General features: G+C 39.3%; 2 protein-coding genes across 3 annotated transcripts; both read left to right on the forward strand.

Annotated features, from left to right (window-relative positions):
• Window positions 1–1,047: 1,047 nt before the first annotated feature.
• On the forward strand, window positions 1,048–10,249 carry LOC145767651 (uncharacterized). Its single transcript, XM_082579520.1, has 8 exons — window positions 1,048–1,172; window positions 2,380–2,408; window positions 3,798–3,960; window positions 4,435–4,536; window positions 5,796–5,912; window positions 8,048–8,137; window positions 8,675–8,759; window positions 10,081–10,249. Exons 1-7 carry the CDS (start codon window positions 1,153–1,155, stop codon window positions 8,730–8,732), a joined length of 579 nt encoding a protein of 192 aa, XP_082435646.1. The 5' UTR covers window positions 1,048–1,152; the 3' UTR covers window positions 8,733–8,759; window positions 10,081–10,249.
• Window positions 10,250–16,436: 6,187 nt separating this feature from the next.
• On the forward strand, window positions 16,437–20,736 carry LOC145767166 (uncharacterized). 2 transcript variants are annotated; one of them, XM_082578938.1, is made up of 16 exons: window positions 16,437–16,504; window positions 16,579–16,616; window positions 16,823–17,030; window positions 17,093–17,206; window positions 17,283–17,402; window positions 17,744–17,836; window positions 17,906–18,019; window positions 18,287–18,400; window positions 18,599–18,709; window positions 18,797–18,975; window positions 19,108–19,260; window positions 19,329–19,557; window positions 19,647–19,916; window positions 19,988–20,147; window positions 20,219–20,435; window positions 20,556–20,736. In XM_082578938.1, the coding sequence occupies exons 1-16, from the start codon at window positions 16,482–16,484 to the stop codon at window positions 20,681–20,683; spliced, it is 2,271 nt and encodes a 756-aa protein (XP_082435064.1). In that variant the 5' UTR covers window positions 16,437–16,481; the 3' UTR covers window positions 20,684–20,736. The 2 variants fall into 2 exon arrangements, with proteins under 2 accessions (XP_082435064.1, XP_082435065.1); XM_082578939.1 differs by having other exon boundaries at window positions 16,453–16,504; window positions 16,826–17,030.
• Window positions 20,737–21,337: the final 601 nt, after the last annotated feature.

Below are 21,337 nucleotides of genomic sequence, written 5' to 3' on the forward strand. Positions count from 1 at the left end.
CCATAGTGGTCGATAGCAACACAAAAAAAACAATTAGGCTACATCAACTAAGTTATTTTGCGTCTATGATGGAAACACTTAAAACAATCTAAATAGAGATGCAATACAAAAGATGGCTTGAAGCAGCGAAAGATTACACAGTCATCGAACCAGCTACTCTCATCTTGCTGAGACACAGCCGAGTGTTCTGAAGTAGTGCCAAATCAGCCGCGTAGCCTACGTTCATACGTAACAAGTAAGGTTCTTTTAGTTCTTTTAGCGACTCTGCTTCTTCATTTTTATATATTTATGATACGTCACATTATTACTCCGACTCATTTTCATCCCTCCACGCTTGAGTGGTGACCACAACCGACGCTATTTAAACGTCCATATCCTCCAACCAGAATGCATTCCTTGAAACACCAGAAGCAGTGGAGTGAAAACTGTCTATCACTACTGCTGTGCTGATAATAATAATCACGTTATGGTTTTATTTATTGTCGCTCTACAACTGCTATGGTCTTTTAGTGACGGTGCTCATTTTAAAATTTGTATCAGATTGACAATGTTACCACATTATTACCCAACTGATCCTCACTGCGTTAGCCTATTTAAGAAAGCACACAGTCGGCACAGTTGTTAAAATCTTCGGTTTGACCCGACCTGGAATCGAGCTCACATCTATGAGCACTAGAGCAAAGGCAAAATCACTCGGCCACTGAGCTGGTTGATTGATTAGTTTTAGTACATGAAGCAGAAATTTTATGGGATATGCGATCAGACACAAGTTGGTCTTTTTACAGCGTTTTTACACAAATTAATTTGCATTTGTTGGGATAACGCTTTGCCGGCTTTATTATATGAGTTCTGCCCAAAGAGGTTTTTAACATATTGCAAATAAATTGTACGAAATCACTCAAATTGCATTGATTTGTCGCAATTTACATTCCCCGAGAAATACTTCTTTTCACTGCTAAAAAAGAATGTTATCAACCGTTGAAACTGAGCAAAGGCAAACCTAAAACAGATTTCACAATCACTCAGCAACTTTGCGAAACAGTTGCTAAATGAAAAGTTCAAGTTGTCAGTCTAGATTTCATCGCCGAGCAGTAACGCTGAAATTTTAGCTACATTTTACTTCATGATTTCTAATGCTATTTGAGCTAAAAGATGAATCCTGAAACTTTAAGGTAAAGGTGACTTTGATTGCTAATATTTATTGGTGTGTTGTTTAGTATTTCTTGAAATTTGATTAGCTACCCATGTCGTAATCCAAATAGGCTTAGTGTGTCAGCTTACATATAAAAACATTGTACTTAAAATACGAAAGTTAATAGCCTATCTGTGTTCAACAGGACTTGAAAAACCATTTTCAGCAATCTATCTATTGATTGATTGAAACTTTATCCTCGGACTGGAAAAGCTTATTGCAGAGCTTAATCCTGGCAGTTTCGCATACTTGTATACTAGAGGCTTTGAATCACTGACGCAGGCCCGGTCACCGAGATTGGCAGAGTGCAGTTTCCGATTGTTGAAGTCTTGTTGCCGGGGAACTATTCCATCCGTTAGATGCCGCTGAATGGAGAGCAATTCTTAACGCGCGTTACTCAAGCGCACACCCCGAGAGTCGAACCAGCGCCGCTTGATCTTGAAGCTTAATACAGCTAAATACAGCTAAATACAGCTTAATACAGCTAAATACACGCCAGTTAGTGAATGCTAGAACCAAGGCCGGATTTAGCTGATGGGGGGCCCGGGGCACTTGTAGATCGGGGGGCCCTCGTGCAAAAAAAAATTTTCAAGTCTACGGCGCGTAAAAACCATCTCTACGTCTACAGTAGCATCAGTCCAGTACTTCACAGCATTTTGCAGAAACTTTAAAGGTCAAAAGGAATAAAATAACACAAAATCACATTTTTTCCACATAAGGGGGCCCTTCAAAAATCGGGGGGCCCGGGGCAACTGCCCCTCCCCCCCCTAAATCCGGGCCTGGCTAGAACATGAGTGTACCGCGTTTACTAAGTACTATTGCTATACTTTTGTTTGTTTCATTTCTACCTCAATAGCAGTCATTGTCGGAAAAGTTTTTAAGTTGGTGGTATGCGTTTGCATCTTCAAAAGAAGCAACAAGAATATAGCAATAAATACAAATTATGACAATAACATTTTGTGATAATGTCAAGCAAAAAATTACTGCGGAAGCGTTAGTTTCAGTTTCCGCTATAGTCAACGCTAACGAGTTACCAAACTTTTTTCCTAATCGTTCAAGGTGAGTAATACTTGTATTGGTTAAATTTAATAGATCGCTTATTTGTAAACGTGGCTGTGACAAAGAGTTCAGAAAAAAACACCTACGTTATTAAAAATAATAAATTGAAGAAATTTTCTATTTTACAGATTTCTCTTCTGTTTGTATGTTTTGCACGGTAGGTGAACAAAATTTTGTAATTGATTGATTGTAGGCATTTTTATAACTTAGTTTGACGAAAATCTGACTAATCACGGAGATTGACCGAGTGAAGTTTGCGCTTGCTGTTGAAGTGCTATTGCTTTCTTGAAATACATTCATTGCTCCAGCGCACACTCCCAAAGTAATCAACAATCGTTTCTGGGTCTTGCTATTTTTTTTCTTACAGAAGTTTGTTCTCCGTTAAGCGATTATGCTATTGAGGTAGAATTTGTTTTGTATTTTCACCAAGTAAAGTCGCAAGTAAAACGTCTTTACTGTTTATCACACGTGGAGAGGGAAAATGTTATCTCCAAGAGCGAAAAATTGTACATAATATTTCGCAGTGACTTGTAAACATTCTTCTTTTAAGGCTTTAGGCGGTAATTAACAATAGGCCTATAGTAGAAAACTGTGATGTTACCAGACATTTCTAATACAAATTTTGCACTGACATATTTTGCCTCATCAACTGCTTTGATGAATGATATATATATTGTATTTCACTCTATTTATTTACATCTATGCGACGCAATACATTTACGTTGGCATAACAACCGTATCTATTGGGCATGTGAAAGTAGGGAGAGGAGTTATGAAAATACACAGAGCTTGCTGTTAAACCGCAACATCTGTCGCTTTATGCTAAATTCTTTTGCAGTCAGTGACTATTTCTTATGAGAATTTTTATGACTAAAGAGCTCTTGAATAGGCTGCTAAAAAATATTTAGTTTTACTGTATAAGTTAATAAAAGCCTGTAAGCTTAGGTTATATAAGTTGCCTTTCATTTTACTAAACACTATTTGAATACTTGTAATATAAGGTAGGCTAATGATCGAATCTATCCCTTCTGTCACATTTTGCTTTTATTCCTTTGCATTGTACTTTAGTTTTGAATTGATAAAGGTTTCACTTTGTTGTACCACCGACATATAAAGCTTAGAAACGTCAATGGGTTCTGGCACTCGTTTTGTGGTCACCCACTACCTGAAGATATTATTAGATGGACTGCTTCTGTTTAATCAATGTAGTTATCTAATCCAGGGAATCATAGTATAGGGATTGCCAACTCGGCTGGATACCTGACAAGCGGAGTTTAAAAATGTTGCCAGATATTTTTTAATTTTTAGACAAAAATCTTATTTTGGCATTTATAAAGTAGCAGTTGCCCAAAACTTGCCTGTAAATAAACGGACAAGCTTTGGGCGAGCACTACTCTTTCAAAATGCCAAAAAAATAGTTTTTTTAAAAATGTAAAAATATTTGGCAACACTTTTATACACTCCGCTTGTCAGATATCCAGCCGAGTTGGTCATCCCAATACTATGAATCCCTGATCTAATTTCATTAAAATTATCTTTAAAATAGGCAATCGTTTTGCTGATGCGGGAGCCATACAAAAGCGTCAAGTGTCTACTACCTCTACTCCCCCGGCAACTGCTGTAAGCAATCCAGTGTCAAGAGGGCCTCCTGGCGGACCGTGCGCTCAAGTTACATGCATCGGCAAACAAGTTTGCGAAGATTGGGAGAAGTAAGACGGTTTACATTAGTTGGAAATAGTCTTTTTGTTTGATTTTTTTACTTTGTTCTGCTACCACATTATGGTGGAAAGGATTTTGAATCGGTGTTGCTAGATGTAAAAGACAAAATTCTCCATTTGGCAATACTGCTTTAAACCAGTTAGTAATCCAATACTGATTGCTTACTTTTAATTGATCGGTTGCTTATTGCTCAAACTGATTGATTGCTTAGATTACTTACTGAAGTATACAATTGTATGTAGAACAAAAACACAAACGCTGGATTCCAAATAACGATAAGCTTTATTGCAAGCACTGCGGTACACTGCTATAAACAAGATCACAAGCTCAGTCGCTGCATGCCAATACAGCAGAAAAGTAAAAGTGAAGGCTACCCAAAGTGCCTACCATGTTTCTATAAATAAATCTATCAGCAGACGTATCTGAACATTGCGCATTTTACATTTATTTATTGTATATTTTAGCCAACCGCTTTGTGCAGACCCCACTCTGTTCTTCACACCAGACCCAAGAGCTGGATGTCCCCCTGGGGCCTGTAAAAACGGAGGAACTTGCACTGTGGATCGGTAGGTTAGATTGATTCTTGCTTGCATAAACATACTACAACGTTTGCTTTGCACTTTTACAGATTAATTAACTTTTGCTTCGGTATACATTGTTTTATATTGTAATTCCTTGTTACTGTACAGTAGCTATTTAAATATAATTCTATATGTTTGATTTGTCAGGAAAGAGTATACATTTCAAACTCATTTATCCTGCACTGAAAGAAAGAGAATCTTGAGTTAAATGCCTAAATCTGACTGTTTTACATTATAGTATTAGCGGCCTTTGAAGTCACCAGCCCAATTCCATATCACTCTCTTTAACTAACTCTAAATCTTAAGTTTTACGGTGAATGCTTTTCTGCAAATATGCAAATCGACCTGAATAGATAGAAAAAAAAACAGGGGAAGACCGAAAAGAAAATAGAAAATGAGCTTGGAGAGATGAGTAACAGTTACTTTTTAATAATTATTTTATACCTGTTGGGTGCAAAATCGAATCAATAAAAAGTCTCCATAATTGGCGATTTTCAACCAACTGTCACAGTTCTAACATTTAGTTGGACGAAAATAGCAAAAGATCTAGTGCCGTAACCGAATTTGTAAAAGCAATCTGCCAGTGGTGGCTTGACTAAATAGTGATGCCAATGTTTCTAAAAACAAAAACGACGGCAAATCTTTGCAAGCAACAATGTAAGATTTTGAGTGGCCAATAAAGGGGTCTATATCGGGAGGGCTAAGTCGAAAGCTGCTTCAGCGACGCAAAAAAAGGCTTGAAAATTGAATGAGGCTGTTCACCAGACATTTAGTCAAATAACATGATGAGTTCTACTGGTGCAAATTAAGCTGAACTATCACACGATGTATAAAGTGACAATCTACTTTTATTAACGAAACGTCGGAATAAAAGCAGATTGTCACTGTATACATCGTGTAATATAGTTTAGCTTAATTTGCACCAATAAAACGCATCATGTTATAATAGGTTTGTAGACAAAGTGATGTTACCTCCAGGTTTGTATAATAGGTTTGTAGACAAATTGATGTTACTTCGCAAGATTCACGCAATGAAGAAAGTTTGCCACTTAGGTTCCCAATTAGAAGATTCTAAATTGCAAATTTATTTTTTACGTTACCACAGAATATATCTACAATATTGAACTACTGAGCTTGGATTTTCTTTCATAACTGCCTAAAAGGGTTTATCACTCCAAGTTATATTGATTACCTTGCATCAGCAGAACGCGTTCATTTCAATTTTTTCAAAAACAAAATTACAGGTGTTATTGTCCAAAAAAGATAACTGGAAACCACTGTCAAACAAAAAGCACCCCATGTACAGATCATCCATGTTACATCGGGGAACTTTGCATTACTGTGGCTGGCTCTGGATACCGGTAAGTGTCAAAGATGGAGTGATCGATTGCAATTATTGTTCATAAGTCATAAATTTCGATTATTCAATCCGAAATCATATTTGTTATAATTACGATTATTCAAAATTAAACAATATTCAGTCAAGATTAGAAAGTTCGGAATAAATACTGCAATTACACTTTTCCACTGTGCATGCGGCCTAAATCTACCTAAGAAAGCAATTTTTCGTGCAAATTTTATCAAGCGCATTTTAAAAGCTAATACAGAAGTTATGAAACATTGGAAAATATAGAATAAACGAAAACAACAGAAAGGAGTGGGCGCGAGGCATTGTACATGTAATGTACATACCAGTAGCCTGCAAAAGCAAGAAAACTTCTGAGTTGTAATCAAGATGCGTTATCAAAAAAGTAAACAAGCCAGGTCCCCCGAATATTGATTTACTGCAAAATTGGCCATGAAAAAATACAGCTGCTGGGTAAACTTTAGTGAAAAAACATTGTTACTTCATAGTAAATCTGAAAGAAGCTAGCCTACATGCAGCAGCTTGTCTCAAGGTAGTTGAATAACATCAGTAATCTATAAGAGTAATAAGTTTGAAAACAGGCAAATAAGCAAAAGAAATTTCAAAACCTTTTATGTTTTAATACAGCATTAGCGCTAGCTATATGCCTTAAATCAGTGGTTCTCAAACCGGGGGTCCGTGAAGCGATTTCACGGGGTCCGTGAAAGTTTCCGAGTTTGCAGCATGATTGATAAGGTACAAATTTAAAAAAATGGTTGTGCTATATTGGACTTAGTGTATTCAAGTGATTCTCAAACTGTGCGTCGTTTGATTGACACTTCATCACAGGACATAATACAAAGGTTCGGTTTCCCAACTTAAAAAATCATAAAAGTGAGTAAAATCTTAAATAAGGTTATGTCCAACTTAATTCTTTTGAGATAGCAGATTGTTAATCAATGCTTAACTTGGAAATGAAACGTTTGTCAGCAGTCGATCAGCACTCACAATTTTCCATGGCTGTGATTGTAACAAATTAATGTTGATTACAAATGAAAAAAGGCAGAAATTCTTTACAACGGTTGCAAAAATTCTAATCTTTGATAAAATTTATAGAAACAATAAATCAGCATTGAGATTACTGATTTTTTATCCTGTGTGTAAATATTATAGCTCTTAACACAACTTCGTCAACGTGATCAATCGTGATATGTGCGTCGCGAGTTCAGCAAATTCTTGTAAGATTGTCCTTTGAAACTTATGAAACATCTGGTTCCATTAGGAGACGCGACCCCATCAGCAAATCAACCGCTTTTTACATTCAGTGCAAAAAACTGTTAATTTGCTGTCTGGGGATATACCAAAATTACAGAAAATGTTTTTAGGGGTCTGCGACCGCTTTAAAGGCACTTAACAGGGTCCGCCAAAACAAAAAGGTTGAGAACCACTGTAGCTTAGATTTAATGCTCTTCATAAGACAGAAATAGTAAAACACAAACTGCCTCCAATTACGATATTAATGTCATTTTTTACGGTGGTTGGAGATTTAAATCAAACGGGCGGGAAGGCAAGGAAGCCAACCTTTGTGTCCACCTTTAGGTATGTACTTGAGTGTCCTAAAGACACAGCTACATTCTCTTGAGCGGTGTCGAACTGGTACCCTACGATTACTTTGACGGTTAATGTGTTGTTTTGTGCATAAAATCAAATAAAATTCGATTGTATAAATAGATATGATCGATCGCTATTTTCCCATGTATGGAAATATAGTCTCGCGGTTCAAATTCTAGTTATTACGGTGTATTAGTCGTTTCGTTTATTCCAAATCAGTTACTCGAATGCTGGTATAGGCTACATCCAACAGGCTCGGCTACACTTTCTGTAGTTGCATTTACTTGCTAGATATAGTAAAAATCACCCAAGTTATGTCATTGTGCATAGACAAAATCCTCAAATGTATCTTTTGAGTAGGCTTTTATAAACTTCGAGCAATTTATTGAAACATTAAATATTTAATTTATTTTCTAGCAAGCGGCAACTAAATATATTCCTGACGCACATTCCTATGGTCCATAACATTGCGCAGTTCCTCTATTGCTACTTTGTACTTTCCATTGTTACTATTTCATAAAATTTCATGTTTTTGAACAGTTGTGAAAGTCACTGCTTCTCTTCTCCTTGCTTTAATGGTGGAACTTGTCTGGTGTTTATATGCGAAGGAAACATATGTCCTCCAAACAAGTAAGGAGCTTTGACAAAAACTTAGCTTTGACTAATTGTAAGAATTTTCATCCCGCATTGCAAACTTTTTCAAGACCTTAATTCTGGCAATTTTGCATATTTGTAGAGGCTTTGAACTAGTGACGCAAGCCCAGGGAACATGATAGACATAGTAGAGTTTCCATTTGCTATATTGCCCACAATACTGTACTGTATATTTTATCTACTCAGTGCCGCTCTCAGAAAACCTGTCTTTGAAATACACTGTTCAAGCGCACAGCCCGATAGATGAACCAGGGTTATTGTATTACACATTTGTTCTTTTTTTGATATTTAACCAACGAAACAATGCAAGGAGACCGGCATAAATTCTATTAATGTATTTGAATATCCACTAAAGACTATTCACGATCGTTATTTAAGAAAATATAGTTAAAAGGTGGCTCTGCATTATTCACAACTATGACAAATCCTCGTAACTGAGAATATTACGCTTGCACTGCGAAGGTTCAAACAACCAATTCGGCTACTTCACTGTAACGTTGTTTTCACGTTTAGTTACAGGTGTGTTTGCCCACCCGGCACTATGCAGCCGGTGTGCGAGAATATTCCTTAATAAGATTGCTACACTTGGGTTGTTGTGGTGAGTAATCTAACTGTCTGCCAATACCAAATAGGTTTTTACATCTGGAGTTTTAATTTTTGTATTTCAAGTAGCTATCGACATAGGTAGCCTATACTTGGTTAATTGAGAAACAACAATTGAAGAGCTGATAACTGAACATACGGTACTTAAGTGAAATTTGAATAAAATAAATCTAGAGCACTAAGAATTTAACAATATCTTAAAATAATAGCCTACATAAATTTCTAAATGTGCTTTTTCTATTGTGGATATCTTGTCAGTGTATGCTTAGAGTGCTCTGAATTTGTTTTATTCAAATGTGGCTTCATTAAGAGAAGGTCGGGACCTATGAGCATAGTGGGAGCCATGATCCACCTCTTTTTTCTGATATATTTTTTTTTAATTTTTAACGTCATTCTATATTCTATGCTTGGATAACTTTCTTAATCTTTTGCTGAAATTGTACTGAAAGTTAAAGAGCCATGGAGTTTTTTTCTATTAAAGTATTTTTTTGAACTAGGTGTGTTTCGATATAGGCCGAATTGATTTGTTGCGCAAGAAATGCTTGATGTTTTTTTTTTTGATGATTGGCAATGCATTCATGAAAAAATTAAATTGAAGTTTTCTTAGATCACGAAGTTAGTTTTTTTCTCTACAGTTGTTTCATTTTTATAGCATCAGGGCACTCTTGAGTCATCTTGTGGGGACCTGAAAGTCGTGATATGTAGGTGTCAACTGTCATGGTATAAAATAGCAACTGTGCTTTTATTTCTTCACTTTCACTTGCTGCAACATTTGATATGATTTTTTTGCATTTTTAGGCTAGTTGGTGCTTTTAAATTTTTTTAATATTTAATGCAAGTTACAGTGATTCAGCCCTACAGACGATGAACCAATGTAAAAAGACACGATTTGCTGGTTGATACTGTACTTGTAATAGGGGCTGTTTAAGTATCTCGTGAAGTAATTTTCTTGTAGTTTTGATATAGCTTCGTGGTTTTTATGTAGAAATACTTTATTTGTTCATTAATTGTGTCTTGTGGGACCCTACACGTGTTATCGCTTCCTGCATGTGGGGAGTGATAACACTTGGCAGGCGTTCATGTTTTTAAGCGTAAATTAGACAATTGCTAAAAAGATGGCTTGTGCCTTTGTTGCAAAGTAGGTTACACCAAAAGGCATTTCAAGATCAATTTTCAGAGAAAAATATTATGAAACGTAGAAGATATGCATCAAAAAGAAAAAGGTGGCTTGCAGCTCCCGACTTTCTCCTACTTTTCGTAATCAGCTCTTCATCTGAGGTAGAAGATGTTCGCTAAATGTTACAACTGTTTTTCAGATTGATCTTCTGGTACAATGGTGTTGCGTAGTTCTGGTTCGAAGATGTTATTTCGGTATCTTTTGGTGAATGAATTCAAGTGTCTTTTGTAACAACGATATTACAGTTGATTTTATACTTTTACTATTTTACGGTTTTATTTGTGGAATAAAAGCAGTGGCATTTCCAATTGTGTTTTAGTACTCTATACTATAGCCTAATCACTTCGATAAATTTAACTTGTTTTGTTATCATAAAAGGCATAAAAACATGTTAAAGACAATTTCATTAGGTCAATTACTCGTCGTTCATGTTAGTTGGAGCGTCTTGCTGAGGAACATGCTGCAAACCATATCGTCAACGACTGCACCACCTCTACTCCCCCAAATAGAGAATGTTGCACTTAGAGCAACCGGATTTTGGTCTAATCAACTTAGTCTGATTGCTCTCAGTCTAGCTGCTGTTAACCCAATTCCGCTGGAGTTGGAACCAACCATAGGCTATACTATCAGTTGTCGTTGGCTCCGGCTCGTGTCCGAGCATTGGTTTTGTCCAAATCGGATGTGGCTTTGGATGGTGATGTCGTATGTGGCATTGGAGGCCCAGTTTATGATCGAAAAAACGTGGTTGATTTTGATTCTACGGCATACTAAAAGTAATCGCGTACAATCAAAATAAATCAATGAAACTAATCACAGTTCAGCAGGCTATCGCCCTAAAAAGAACCGCTACGTAGCCCCACTGTTTTATAACTACTCCATAACAACTGCTCTTCATAATCAAGGAAGTAAATGGTTATAGTTGAAAGGGCGCCCGTTTGTAGGCCTAGTTTGTAAATGAAAGTTGCCAGGTTTTCAAATTAGCCTAAAAGTTGGCTGTTTTGTCTATAGTACTTTAGAGCAAAGTTTACAAGTACAGTAGCCTATATGTTAAAGCACTTCATTGTGAAAAAGGGAGCGTTCTTCCTGGCCATCGACACAAGGCTGAGTACTCACAAGTAGAGTGACTGGTAAAGACGATGGTCGCAAACCCACCCATAAGGCATGAATTAGTGGTGCGATACTGACGAGCCCAGCCTCATGGGCAAAACATCGGTGTCTATCGCTGTTAATTCTTGCTACATTCGGCTTCCGAAAAACAAAGTACGCCTAGTTCCTGTTACAAAATATTGCATCAGAGATCTGAAACTAATAGTTGCTACAGTATATGGCAAAATTATTGATTTTTGCACTTATCTGTGACAAAACAAAATTAATGTTGCGTTTATTGACATATATATTTGACATAGATTACAAAAAATTGAGCAAAATTGTAAATGTAGGCTAATAAAAATGTTGAAAATCACCTTATAAGGAAAAATCAAAATTTGAAAATTTATTTAAACAAGCCGTGTGATGTAGTGCGTGGATGCTAAATCCTTACGATTAACTATGGAATAGCGTTAGACTTTGATATGTCAATTTTCAGTAAAGCCAATGACACCTGTCAACCAATCAGGACATGTATAAGTGGGTACCGTCTAATGGCCACCGGTTAAAAGCTATGACTTGGTATATGGGTTTAGCCTACATTCTAGAATCGAGACTTTGTATTACAGCTTTTTAGCCAATTTCGAGAAGGTGGGAGAAATGATTGCTGACATCAAAGTGTTGCCAACATAGAAAAAGATTAAGAACCATTGCTCTAGTATTTTATCACGATCAAAATTGGACAGGGGTTCTTTCACAGTTCATAATTCTATTCTTCGTGTAAACCTTCTTCACTACTCCAAGGATCGAGGGGCTTTGTCTTTTGCCACCCTGGAGCAGTAGCGGTGACTCGGTCTAGCTGTTTGGGCAGGTGCCGAGCAGCCACTGAATAGATTCTAGATTCAGTTCACGCAGACCACGCACACCATTGGGCGCGTGGTAAGTGGCGCAGTTGCAGATGGTTTAGTCTGCGGGTTGTTCCTCCTTGCTACACTCACAGATCGCGGATGGAACCATCCCCCATTTGTGCATGTTGGAGCAGAATAGTCCGACGCCAGTACGCAAGCGGTTGAGTCCCACTCAGGCCTTCCTTGGCAAACGCATTCCGGTTGGATGGGGGCCGGTGTCGGAGATGAAGCTTTGGAGTCTTGAGGTGTTCTTCTTCCACTGCGAGCTATAGTGGTGGTCCTTTCAGGTAGCAGCACTGATAGATTGGTTTTCAGCGGTTTTCATCAAAAATCGTGTGGCCTGTACAAATGGGTGTCTCGATTTCAGTCGCCGGAGTTGCTCGCATACAGACTCGTGCTGGTTGGAGGTCTGCAAGGACAGTGAGATTGTCCGATGGTGTAGGTCACAGGCATCTAGTCACGATACGCAAGGCGTCATTTATGGCAGTGTCATTGTGATGACAGTAGACACTGCGACTCCAGACAGGTGCACATTATTCTTCTGGAGTGTGAATTAGCGCAATAGTGGCAATGCACAGGGTGTCGGCTCAGGCTGGGAAGCCGGACCAAACGCCTCAGCAAAGCTGTGCGTGTTGAGATCTTTTTGCGTATAGTGACTTCATATGTTGAAGGTAAGTGAGCGACCTGTCCAGGACTAACCCTAGATATTTAGGGCTTGAGCAGAAAGATAAGGTTATTCAATCGGTGTTAATCGTGAGCTCACGCTTCGCTTTCCGGTTGTTTAAGTGGAAAACTGTAGTCACTATTTTGATTTCGCTGAGTTTCAATCTCGTTTTCAGCTTCAATTGCGCGATCGTTCGACAAGTGTACTGTAGAATGACCAAGTCATCGGCATAGGCGTACTTTGTAGATGCCGTGTTTGGCAGGTCGTTGGTGTAGATGTTAAACAAAAAGGAGTCAGGACAGATCCCTGAGGGATACCATGTTTAAGGCGTTGTATCCTGCTTAGTGCTTAGTTTACCACTTGCGGTAATGAGAGTAAAGCTTCTGTTGTAAACGAGCTCCATGATCATGCCGACCATGTGCCTGTTTGGGAGCAGGTGGAGCAGTTGGCAGGTGAGGTCTTGGTGCCATGCCGTGTCATAGACGGCTGTGAGGTCAGGAAACACAGCCCCGACCTTCTTCTTTGCCTCAAAGCAGTCTTCGATGTCTTGAGTTATGAGAGTAACTTGGTCCACAGTAGATCTTCCACGTCAGAAACCAGCTTGCTCCCGGGCAAGAGTGGATGTACAATTAGTTCGACTCGAGTGTAGATAAGACGTTCGAAGATTTTAAAAGGGATGCAGAGAAAAGATACAGGTCGATAACTTTTCGGGTCCTCTTGTGACTTATGAGGCTTAGGGATCGCGACTACTTTGGCTCGTCTCCAGATTTAATTTTAATTAGATAAATTAATTTTAAGTTGGCATAAGCAAGAAAACAAAAATTTGCGCAGCCAAGACTTCATGGCAGTGGCAGTGCCAGCATAGAGTACAAGTTCTGGGCGGATGTTGTCGGAGCCAGAGGCCTTATGGGTCTTGGTTGAGTTGAGGGCAGCGGTGAACTCATCCGATGTGAATTCACTGAATATGCTTTCCTCGTCTGGTATTGGAATGATCCAGCGATTATACGTTTCCCTCTTTACAAGCTTGGAGAACTTACGGTCGCCTGTTCTACACACTAGATCCCGTTTTTCTCTAGTTGTGATGCGATGCTATTGGCAGTTACGGGACATTGGAGGAAAAAGAGTTCTGAACGCCCTGTAAGGTTTTTGACAGTATTCCGTGCTATCCGGCTAGAGTGTGTGAAGTCGATAGTGTTGACAGTGTTTTTCCATCGCTCTAGTCTCCTTGAATCCAGCCGATCGAGCAGTCTTTGTTGCGGCTGAGTTAGAGGCAGCACCTAGTGAGGCACGAAGATAGGAGCGCTGCAAACGTTCGCACTCTGAATCCCAGCACGACGTGTAGTTCTTTCGGTGGCCGTGAGGGATAGCATGTTTTGTTGCGCATTAATGGCACGGCAGAAGTCTTTATATGCCTCATCCACGTTGGCGGTAGAAGGTGATGGTAGTTCCGTTTCGGTTTGGTTGGTTATAAGGCTGTAGCAATTCCGATTGGCCTTTCTGAAGTTCCATCGCTTCACTGGGGCATTCTGAAAAGAACGGTTTCCGTGGAGTCATTTGAACGTTCCTGGGTCTTTGTTTCGCATATTCATGCTACATACATGGGAAACCGCGTGAAAGTGACTGTTCTTCCCCCCCCCCCCCCCCCAATAATTCTATTAATTTTACATGACGGGTAGACGGCGACACAATCAGGGGCGGATTTACCTATGGGCGCCGCGGCGCCCCCTAAAATTCCAATTTTTTTTTTTTATGTCTGCATGCAAATTTCCTTTTTATGCTATACTTTAAATTGTAAATTTCCATTTTACTAACGTAAAACAATGCGTGATGTTTAGTCTCGGCAAGTGGACTAAATACCGCTAATAACGGTACAAGAGACAATGGACATTATATAAAATACTAATAACTAATAAAGAAACTTTTTTTAACTCAAGTTTAAATAATATAATGCACGGTAGCAATCCAGATTTTATGGCAGTTTAGGCAGAGAGATAGGATGGAATGCCATACATCAACTTTTTGGACACTAAAGCTGGATCTGGTCTTGAACACATCTCTGCTAAATTTATTACGTATTTTATTCAAAACATGTTTGTGATCGAATTACTTGTTTGAGGAAATCTAATGTCATTTTTATACGTTGTTACAAATTACAATTACGTATTGAGACGTTTTTGTAACATTATCAGCATGAGTAGTTTAATCGTAGGCCTATTGTTCTTTTGCTCAATTACATCATTGTCAGTTCACAATATTTTGTTTTGCTGATAGGGCATAGGCCCGATTTTGTTTATTCTACAAAATAGACATAGTAGACTCTTATTGCTGCAAGCGCTTTGTTCATATTTGAATTATTTTTTTATTCGCAATATCTTAACTGATTACCACTCACTTGTACTAAGTACACCTTGGCCTCACCGTTTGAATGTTTTTATAATGCATTTTTTTGGGCTATGCACCAGTGAGCTTCAGACACTCTAGGTTGGTGATTTATTGAAATGGATTTTGGTAGTTACCCCTTTTTATTCACTTGGAGCAATCACTGTTGTATAGCCCAAAGTTTTAGTGGAAAATACCTAAATTATCATTTCACGTTCGTTATTGCTTTTAATTGCCACGAGCGGCATTATGGCATTGCCTCAACTTTACAACTGATTATCACTTGTGGTGTTGATTTGTGATGTGGGAATGACTGGTAGCCTACCTGACTTAGATAGGCAATTTTATTGATAAAAACGCAAAAAAATTTCCCAAGCCATTGGCGGTGAGGTTGTTCCATACTTCTTTGGCGCCCTCTAAAATTTTGCCCTAAATCCGCCACTGGACACAATATATAGTGAATTTAGCCTACTATCCAATCATAGCTCACTCAAACTTAACAATACATGCTCACCCTAACAAGTTGTAGTTGAAATTTGGTTTATAAGGCTAAAGTTGAATAGGTAAATTACTTATGAAAGCAATTTTGAAGAAATGTTACATTCTGTGTCACTATAAGTTGAATTGAAGTTTAAACCTTTAGTTATATTGGAGGTTAAACTTGATTTTAATCTTTCATGGCCACGCCCCTGCTGGTAAAGTACATTCAGCCTAGGTTTGAAATCAAAACTGTATCAGCCTCTTTAGTCATCACTATAAGTTTGCAAGTTACATCTTCTAATCGTGTGTAACTTAGCCTATTTTTACGTTCCACCATTAGTAAATGGGTGAATAAGAACAACTGCTACATATAGATGAGTTAGCAGCATTGAATCATGATTTTAGCTTAAGATAAATTTTGGATTAGATTCTGGAGACTTTTTTCGAATGGTAACTACTATCTAATAACAATTCCAATCGTTTGTTTAAAACATTGTCGTTTAGAAATATTTTTGACATTTTAAGTAGGAGCATGGCTCAATTTTCCATGCGTACTCTTGTGCTAATATACGCTAATACTGTTTGCAGACGTTGAATCAATGTAATAAACAACTGATTTGCTGGCTGGAATGGGCATAATACCATCTTAATCAGCGTTTCGCAAAGTAGAAGCGTTGAATCCTCACATACGTTGATCCAACATTTCATAGACATAGGCTGCATCAGATGTCAAAGTTGCCTTGGTCCACAAATTCTTTTGGCAGTCTTGTTTGCCATCTTTCTGGATTTACGTTGATTCAATGTATTCGCTTGTTAAATAAATCTGTAAATGAGTGATTGCGTGACGCAATTGCAAGTGATGAGCGTTTTGCAATTTTTGATCAGCTCAGGGTACACATCGTGATAGGCCTATCGCATTTTTTACTTGCAATAAAAGGCATCAACTCTTCTTGTAGGGTTACTTTGGCTTTAGTTTATCAGGTGGTGTGTTGGATTAAGTGTTTGTTTCTGATTTTTTGCAAAATGACTACTAACTGCTTCATCAGGTAAGTGGAGGTTCTAAAATGAAGGGTTAAACCCAAGGAATTTCGTAGACTGATCTGTTCCTTATATCTTTCAGGTTTTTGTTCATTTTCTTCGGTTTGCACCTTGCATTGGGTAAGTTGTGATTTTCTAACATCATTGTTTAACTTCCAATATCTTTGAACGGTGACTTTATTACCAAGACGGCTTCTATTTGCGATACAAAGCCGTGAATGAAAAGTAATGCAGTACGCTTGCACGTCTTTGTGGTTTGTCAATTCAAGTTCGTACTTCCGTCTGGATTCTTTTGAATTGATCGCTTTTTTGTTTTTGAATCCTAGCAGGTGATATTATCCACGCTTCTGGCTTCAATGAGGATGATCTCAATAAGTTTACTTCTGATTTCACTTTTGAATTTATCGACGACGAAGATACCGTTTCTGGTGATGGACTTTCTCCTAGGGCTGTGGTTGCTGACGATGAGTGGCAACGATTGTGTAACCATACTGGCATCTGCTTTGATAGTCAGATATGCGTACCATATTTAGGGTGAGTTTAAAGTATTTTTCTGTATTAATGATTTGCACTGCTTTATTTAATGTTCGTTTTAGGTTTCCTTTGTGTTATAATCCTACACTTTACCATACAAATCTGCCTGATCCCCGAAAAGGATGCGACTCCCCGACCCCGGTTTGCCAAAATGGAGGAACTTGCTTCAACAACACGTGGGTTTTACAAGTTTATTTTGTCTTTGATGTAGGTTTGTAGGTCGTTTTGTTACCTTCCCTTTATTTTACACAGTTGCAATTGTCCCGAGGGTGTTCATGGTGTGCAATGTGAGACCGCTTTCTCTTCCTGCTCTACTGCAAATGAATGTCATGAGGGTTCTCTCTGCGTCACTGTGTCAGGTGGAGGCTACAGGTTAGTTATTCTTTAACTTGTGTGTGGGGGAACGTTCAAATATTACGTAACGCTTTTTTTCCGAATTTTTGACCCCCCCCCCCCTCCCCCATGTAACGCCAACGTAACGCTTTTTTCAATCCCCCCCTCCCCCATGTAACGCTTTTTCACTACGAATTCAGCACAAAAAACTACCATTCCGTACTCGAAAGCGTTACGTAACGTTTTGCTTGAACCCCCTCCCCCCCGATGTGACGCTAACGTAACGCTTTGCATAAACCCCCCTCCCCCTCGAAGGCGTTACGTAATATTTGAACGTTCCCTGGTATTATTTCCAAGACTTTCACTTTGTATTGTTTCAGGTGCTTTTCTCTAGCATGCACGTCTCAACCTTGTTTAAACGGCGGCACATGTACCAATGTTCAGTGCCATGATCGATCGTGCCTTCCATTCAGGTAAGGTTGCCTTTCAGGCTTGGCCGTGTCCGTCGAGCATCTCGGTGGTACTGCATCTTTCCCTTTCAGGTGTACTTGCCCTTCCTTCCATGACGCGCCCTTCTGCACGAAGAGAAATCCTTGCGATTCATTCCCTTGCCGTCACGGTGGCACTTGCACTCCTCAAGGCGTTGTTGACTACAGGTTTGTTCTGACTATTCTTTAGTATTGGGATGGTATGGCGCAGCGGTTAAGGCGTTCGCTTTCCAACCATGCAATGCTGGTTCGACTCTGGCCACCATGGTTGTTAGTGCCAAATTAGTATAATCGCAACCTCATCCTTCGATGCTTGGATCAAATATTGGCCTTAACTTAGTAGTTTGTTCACTTCAGCTGTTGACTAAAATTGTTGACTACAAAAAAGGTACTTGTGCCAATTTTTGCAGTTGATTATTTGATTTTGTCGTTTAGGTGCACTTGTCCTCAATTCCATTCCGGACCTACATGTGAGCAAATCAGCCCTTGTTTGGCAAATCCTTGTGCAAATGGTGGTTCCTGTTTACCGGAAGTCTTTCCTAATTTTCAGTGAGTGCTGCATTATTGGCTTTACAGAACTAGATCATTTGTGTGTTACGTTAGCTTCCAGCGCTGGAAGACTGGTGCCAACTGCAACTTGTTTCCGTGAGACGTCATCTCGTTTTCTTCATTGCATTAAGTCCGTGAACTTCAAACCATACGTAATGCCAACCTTCGCTACTACACCAAACTTTCTAAATTTTCCAGATGTGTGTGCCCTTTACCTTACTTTGGAGTGACCTGTTCAAACGTTGACCATTGTGCTTCAACACCTTGCCTTAATAAAGGGTCTTGCTTTTCAACTTCCTTCAGCTACAGGTACTCTGGTAGATGCATCACTGCTTTTAGCTCTGCAGTTCAATATTACCTAGCAGGACGACTTGACGCTTCTACATTGTAATTTAGGTGTGAGTGTCCTACCGGTTACACTGGGCCTCGCTGCGGCATCTCTACCGCTCCTGCTACTCCTTGTTCTTCCAGTCCGTGCATTGGTGACGGTTGCTCCTGCGTTGTCTCCTGCATGCACGAGTTTGGTTATTACTGTGTCAACACTGCAGGATACGTGGGAAAGCAGTGCGATGTAGGTAAGCTTTTTGTCTTGGTTGCAGTGGTGACTAACCAGCTGCGGAAACTCATTAGGTTCGACCAATTTTTCCATCAGGTTTCCTAATGTATTCGTGTAACGATAGCCAATAACTCGGTGCATTTTGTTTCAGCTGTTCCTCGAGTCATTTGCCAACCTTCCTACATTGACATTGAAGTTTCAGATGACTTTGTTCGGCAACAGAATTCCCGCAGCATCTCTAAACCTTATTTGTATGTTGGGGCTGCTGTCGACGACAAGACTTCTAGAGATGCCAGCTGCATTCGTATGTATCATTCCATTTTACCATGTAGTACCTTTTTCTAGCATTATTTTTGCTGTTTTTTGTTTCAGCGGTGTACGACTCTGCGTCTCAGTCGTACAGACTGTCCCTTGTGATCAAGAACGGACAATCACCATGCGGTAACGCCGTCGATTCCGCGCGTTCTACAGAAGTTGTGTTCAAGAATACTCTTTGGCTTAACTACGACACTGATTCTAAGTTTGACTTTCCCCGGCCGTTATTGGACTTCAACTGCTCCTACATTAAAGAATACACGCTTACGGCTTCCCTCATCCCAGTGTAAGTTTTTGTGTTAATACCTGATGCAAAATCACATGGATGTCATGCGATTTCAAAGGAAAGTAAGAGTGAGCTTTATTTTTTTGCAGAGTGCACACGCCAATGCCTGCCATCACAGGAAGCACGAAGGGTCGCATGTCTGTTGGTTTGTGCAAAGTTTCTACTTGCGCCACAACATGTCCTCGTAATTTGGTGGTTTCTGACAACGCAATTTACACTGTTGCGCAACGGATCCATTTGTCGGTCTCCGTAGACTTGCCATCTACTTATAACAATCCATCCATTTGGACGAACATTGTTGAAGGTTTCATGTCTTGTAGTCGAGATGGGTTCTCGTCAAAGATTTCTTTAATTGATGGGTATGTAACGCACTAAAATTGTGACTCTGCATTCAGGGCAGATTAAAGTTCAAACTCTTTCCTCTTGCCAGATGCTCCAAAAACATTGCACTAAAGGTAACCTTGGGCCAGTCTGAAGACTCCACAAATTCTGTTTGCTTCTCCTTCCTTGTGCCGAGGCTGTCCAATTGCTTGGAGTTTTACGTTCACATCAGAGCCAGAGTCTGTTCTCGTGACAACCTTGTATCTGAGGTATTTCCTTTTTCATAACTCTAAAAATACCATTTAGTGTTGTAATTTAACACTTTAATCTGGTGTTTTAGACGTGTCCTGACGGAACCGTCCAACCAGCTTGCACAGATATCAGTAAGCGTTCAGTTACCAACAACACATCGGGAACGTACGGGCAAGTTCTTGGTCCTATTTTCATCGATGAAGAAGGCTATGGCGTTTCTACCTTGGGTTTGCGATCTGATCGTGGTCTAGTCGTGGTGCAAGTCCCCGATGACGTTTCTTCAGAACCTGTGCCTCAATCAAGTGGTGAGTTTGCAGTGGTATACAGTAAGCAAGTTGGAGGCAGGCCATTAGGTGACAAGTTTTTAATTGCAGTTTCCCTCTAGTCTGACTTATGACTTATGAATTCATTTAACTATATTGCAGGTTTGGGTTTCCCGCTTTGGTATCTACTCTTCGCCTTGGTTTTGTTCTTTATTTGCATGTTCCTGTTCATAAGCCTAGTGCTTTACCGCCGACGCCACCATCAACTAACACATCCTGCTAAAGCTTGATCTTTTCGTTTGTCTTTTTGCGTTTAATTATTGCAAATACATCGCTTACTAGATACATTTCGTCTTTTACTCGGTCAGTTCCAACTATTTGGTCAGCGCCAGGTTATATGAAAATCGCACTGGTGTTTAGCACTACTGTCACGGCAATACATGTTACCTGAGGTGGTCGTTGAAGCTTTAGTAATTTTCAGGAACAATGTTTTCACCTAGCCATTACATAAGCTTTCAAAACTTCATAGGATTTTTTTGCAGCTGTAGAGGGCACAGTGCATGAAAATCCCCCTATTGTGACTACTCCTTCCTCCAACCTGCCGTTCGCAGTACACAATAATTTAGAGGTTAAAACGGACGGTTTTGGGGAACCTTTCCCTTATACTAATTACTGTGGTACTGATTTAGCACATCCCGAGTCGAAGTTTCATACTTAGCAATCGTTCAATCCCTTCAAATTAAACTTCTATTTGTCAAGTATTAACATTCGCATATTTTTGCCCACCTTGACCTCTGCTATATTTGGCGGTAATGAACAGAATCGAAAGCGAACTGAGCATTTCTAACTACGGATTGCTATTAAACTCACACGTTGTATGCACTAAGTTTTTTTGGGCGTAATACTTATTGTACTCAGTCTTGTTTCTGGTTACGCGATCTTAG

Source organism: Aplidium turbinatum, chromosome 3 (genome assembly GCF_918807975.1).
Source record: "Aplidium turbinatum chromosome 3, kaAplTurb1.1, whole genome shotgun sequence".
NCBI classification, from domain to species: domain Eukaryota; kingdom Metazoa; phylum Chordata; class Ascidiacea; order Aplousobranchia; family Polyclinidae; genus Aplidium; species Aplidium turbinatum.

Bases quoted from the DNA above. Each gene is read 5' to 3' on its own strand.
- LOC145767166 (XM_082578938.1), top strand. From the start codon at position 16,482: ATGACTACTAACTGCTTCATCAG. The intron at 17,031-17,092 runs GTGAGTTTAAAG...TGTTCGTTTTAG, and splicing joins ATATGCGTACCATATTTAGG to GTTTCCTTTGTGTTATAATC. The intron at 18,401-18,598 runs GTGAGTGCTGCA...TAAATTTTCCAG, and splicing joins GAAGTCTTTCCTAATTTTCA to ATGTGTGTGCCCTTTACCTT.
- LOC145767651 (XM_082579520.1), top strand. From the start codon at position 1,153: ATGAATCCTGAAACTTTAAG. The intron at 4,537-5,795 runs GTAGGTTAGATT...ACAAAATTACAG, and splicing joins GGAACTTGCACTGTGGATCG to GTGTTATTGTCCAAAAAAGA. The intron at 5,913-8,047 runs GTAAGTGTCAAA...GTTTTTGAACAG, and splicing joins GTGGCTGGCTCTGGATACCG to TTGTGAAAGTCACTGCTTCT.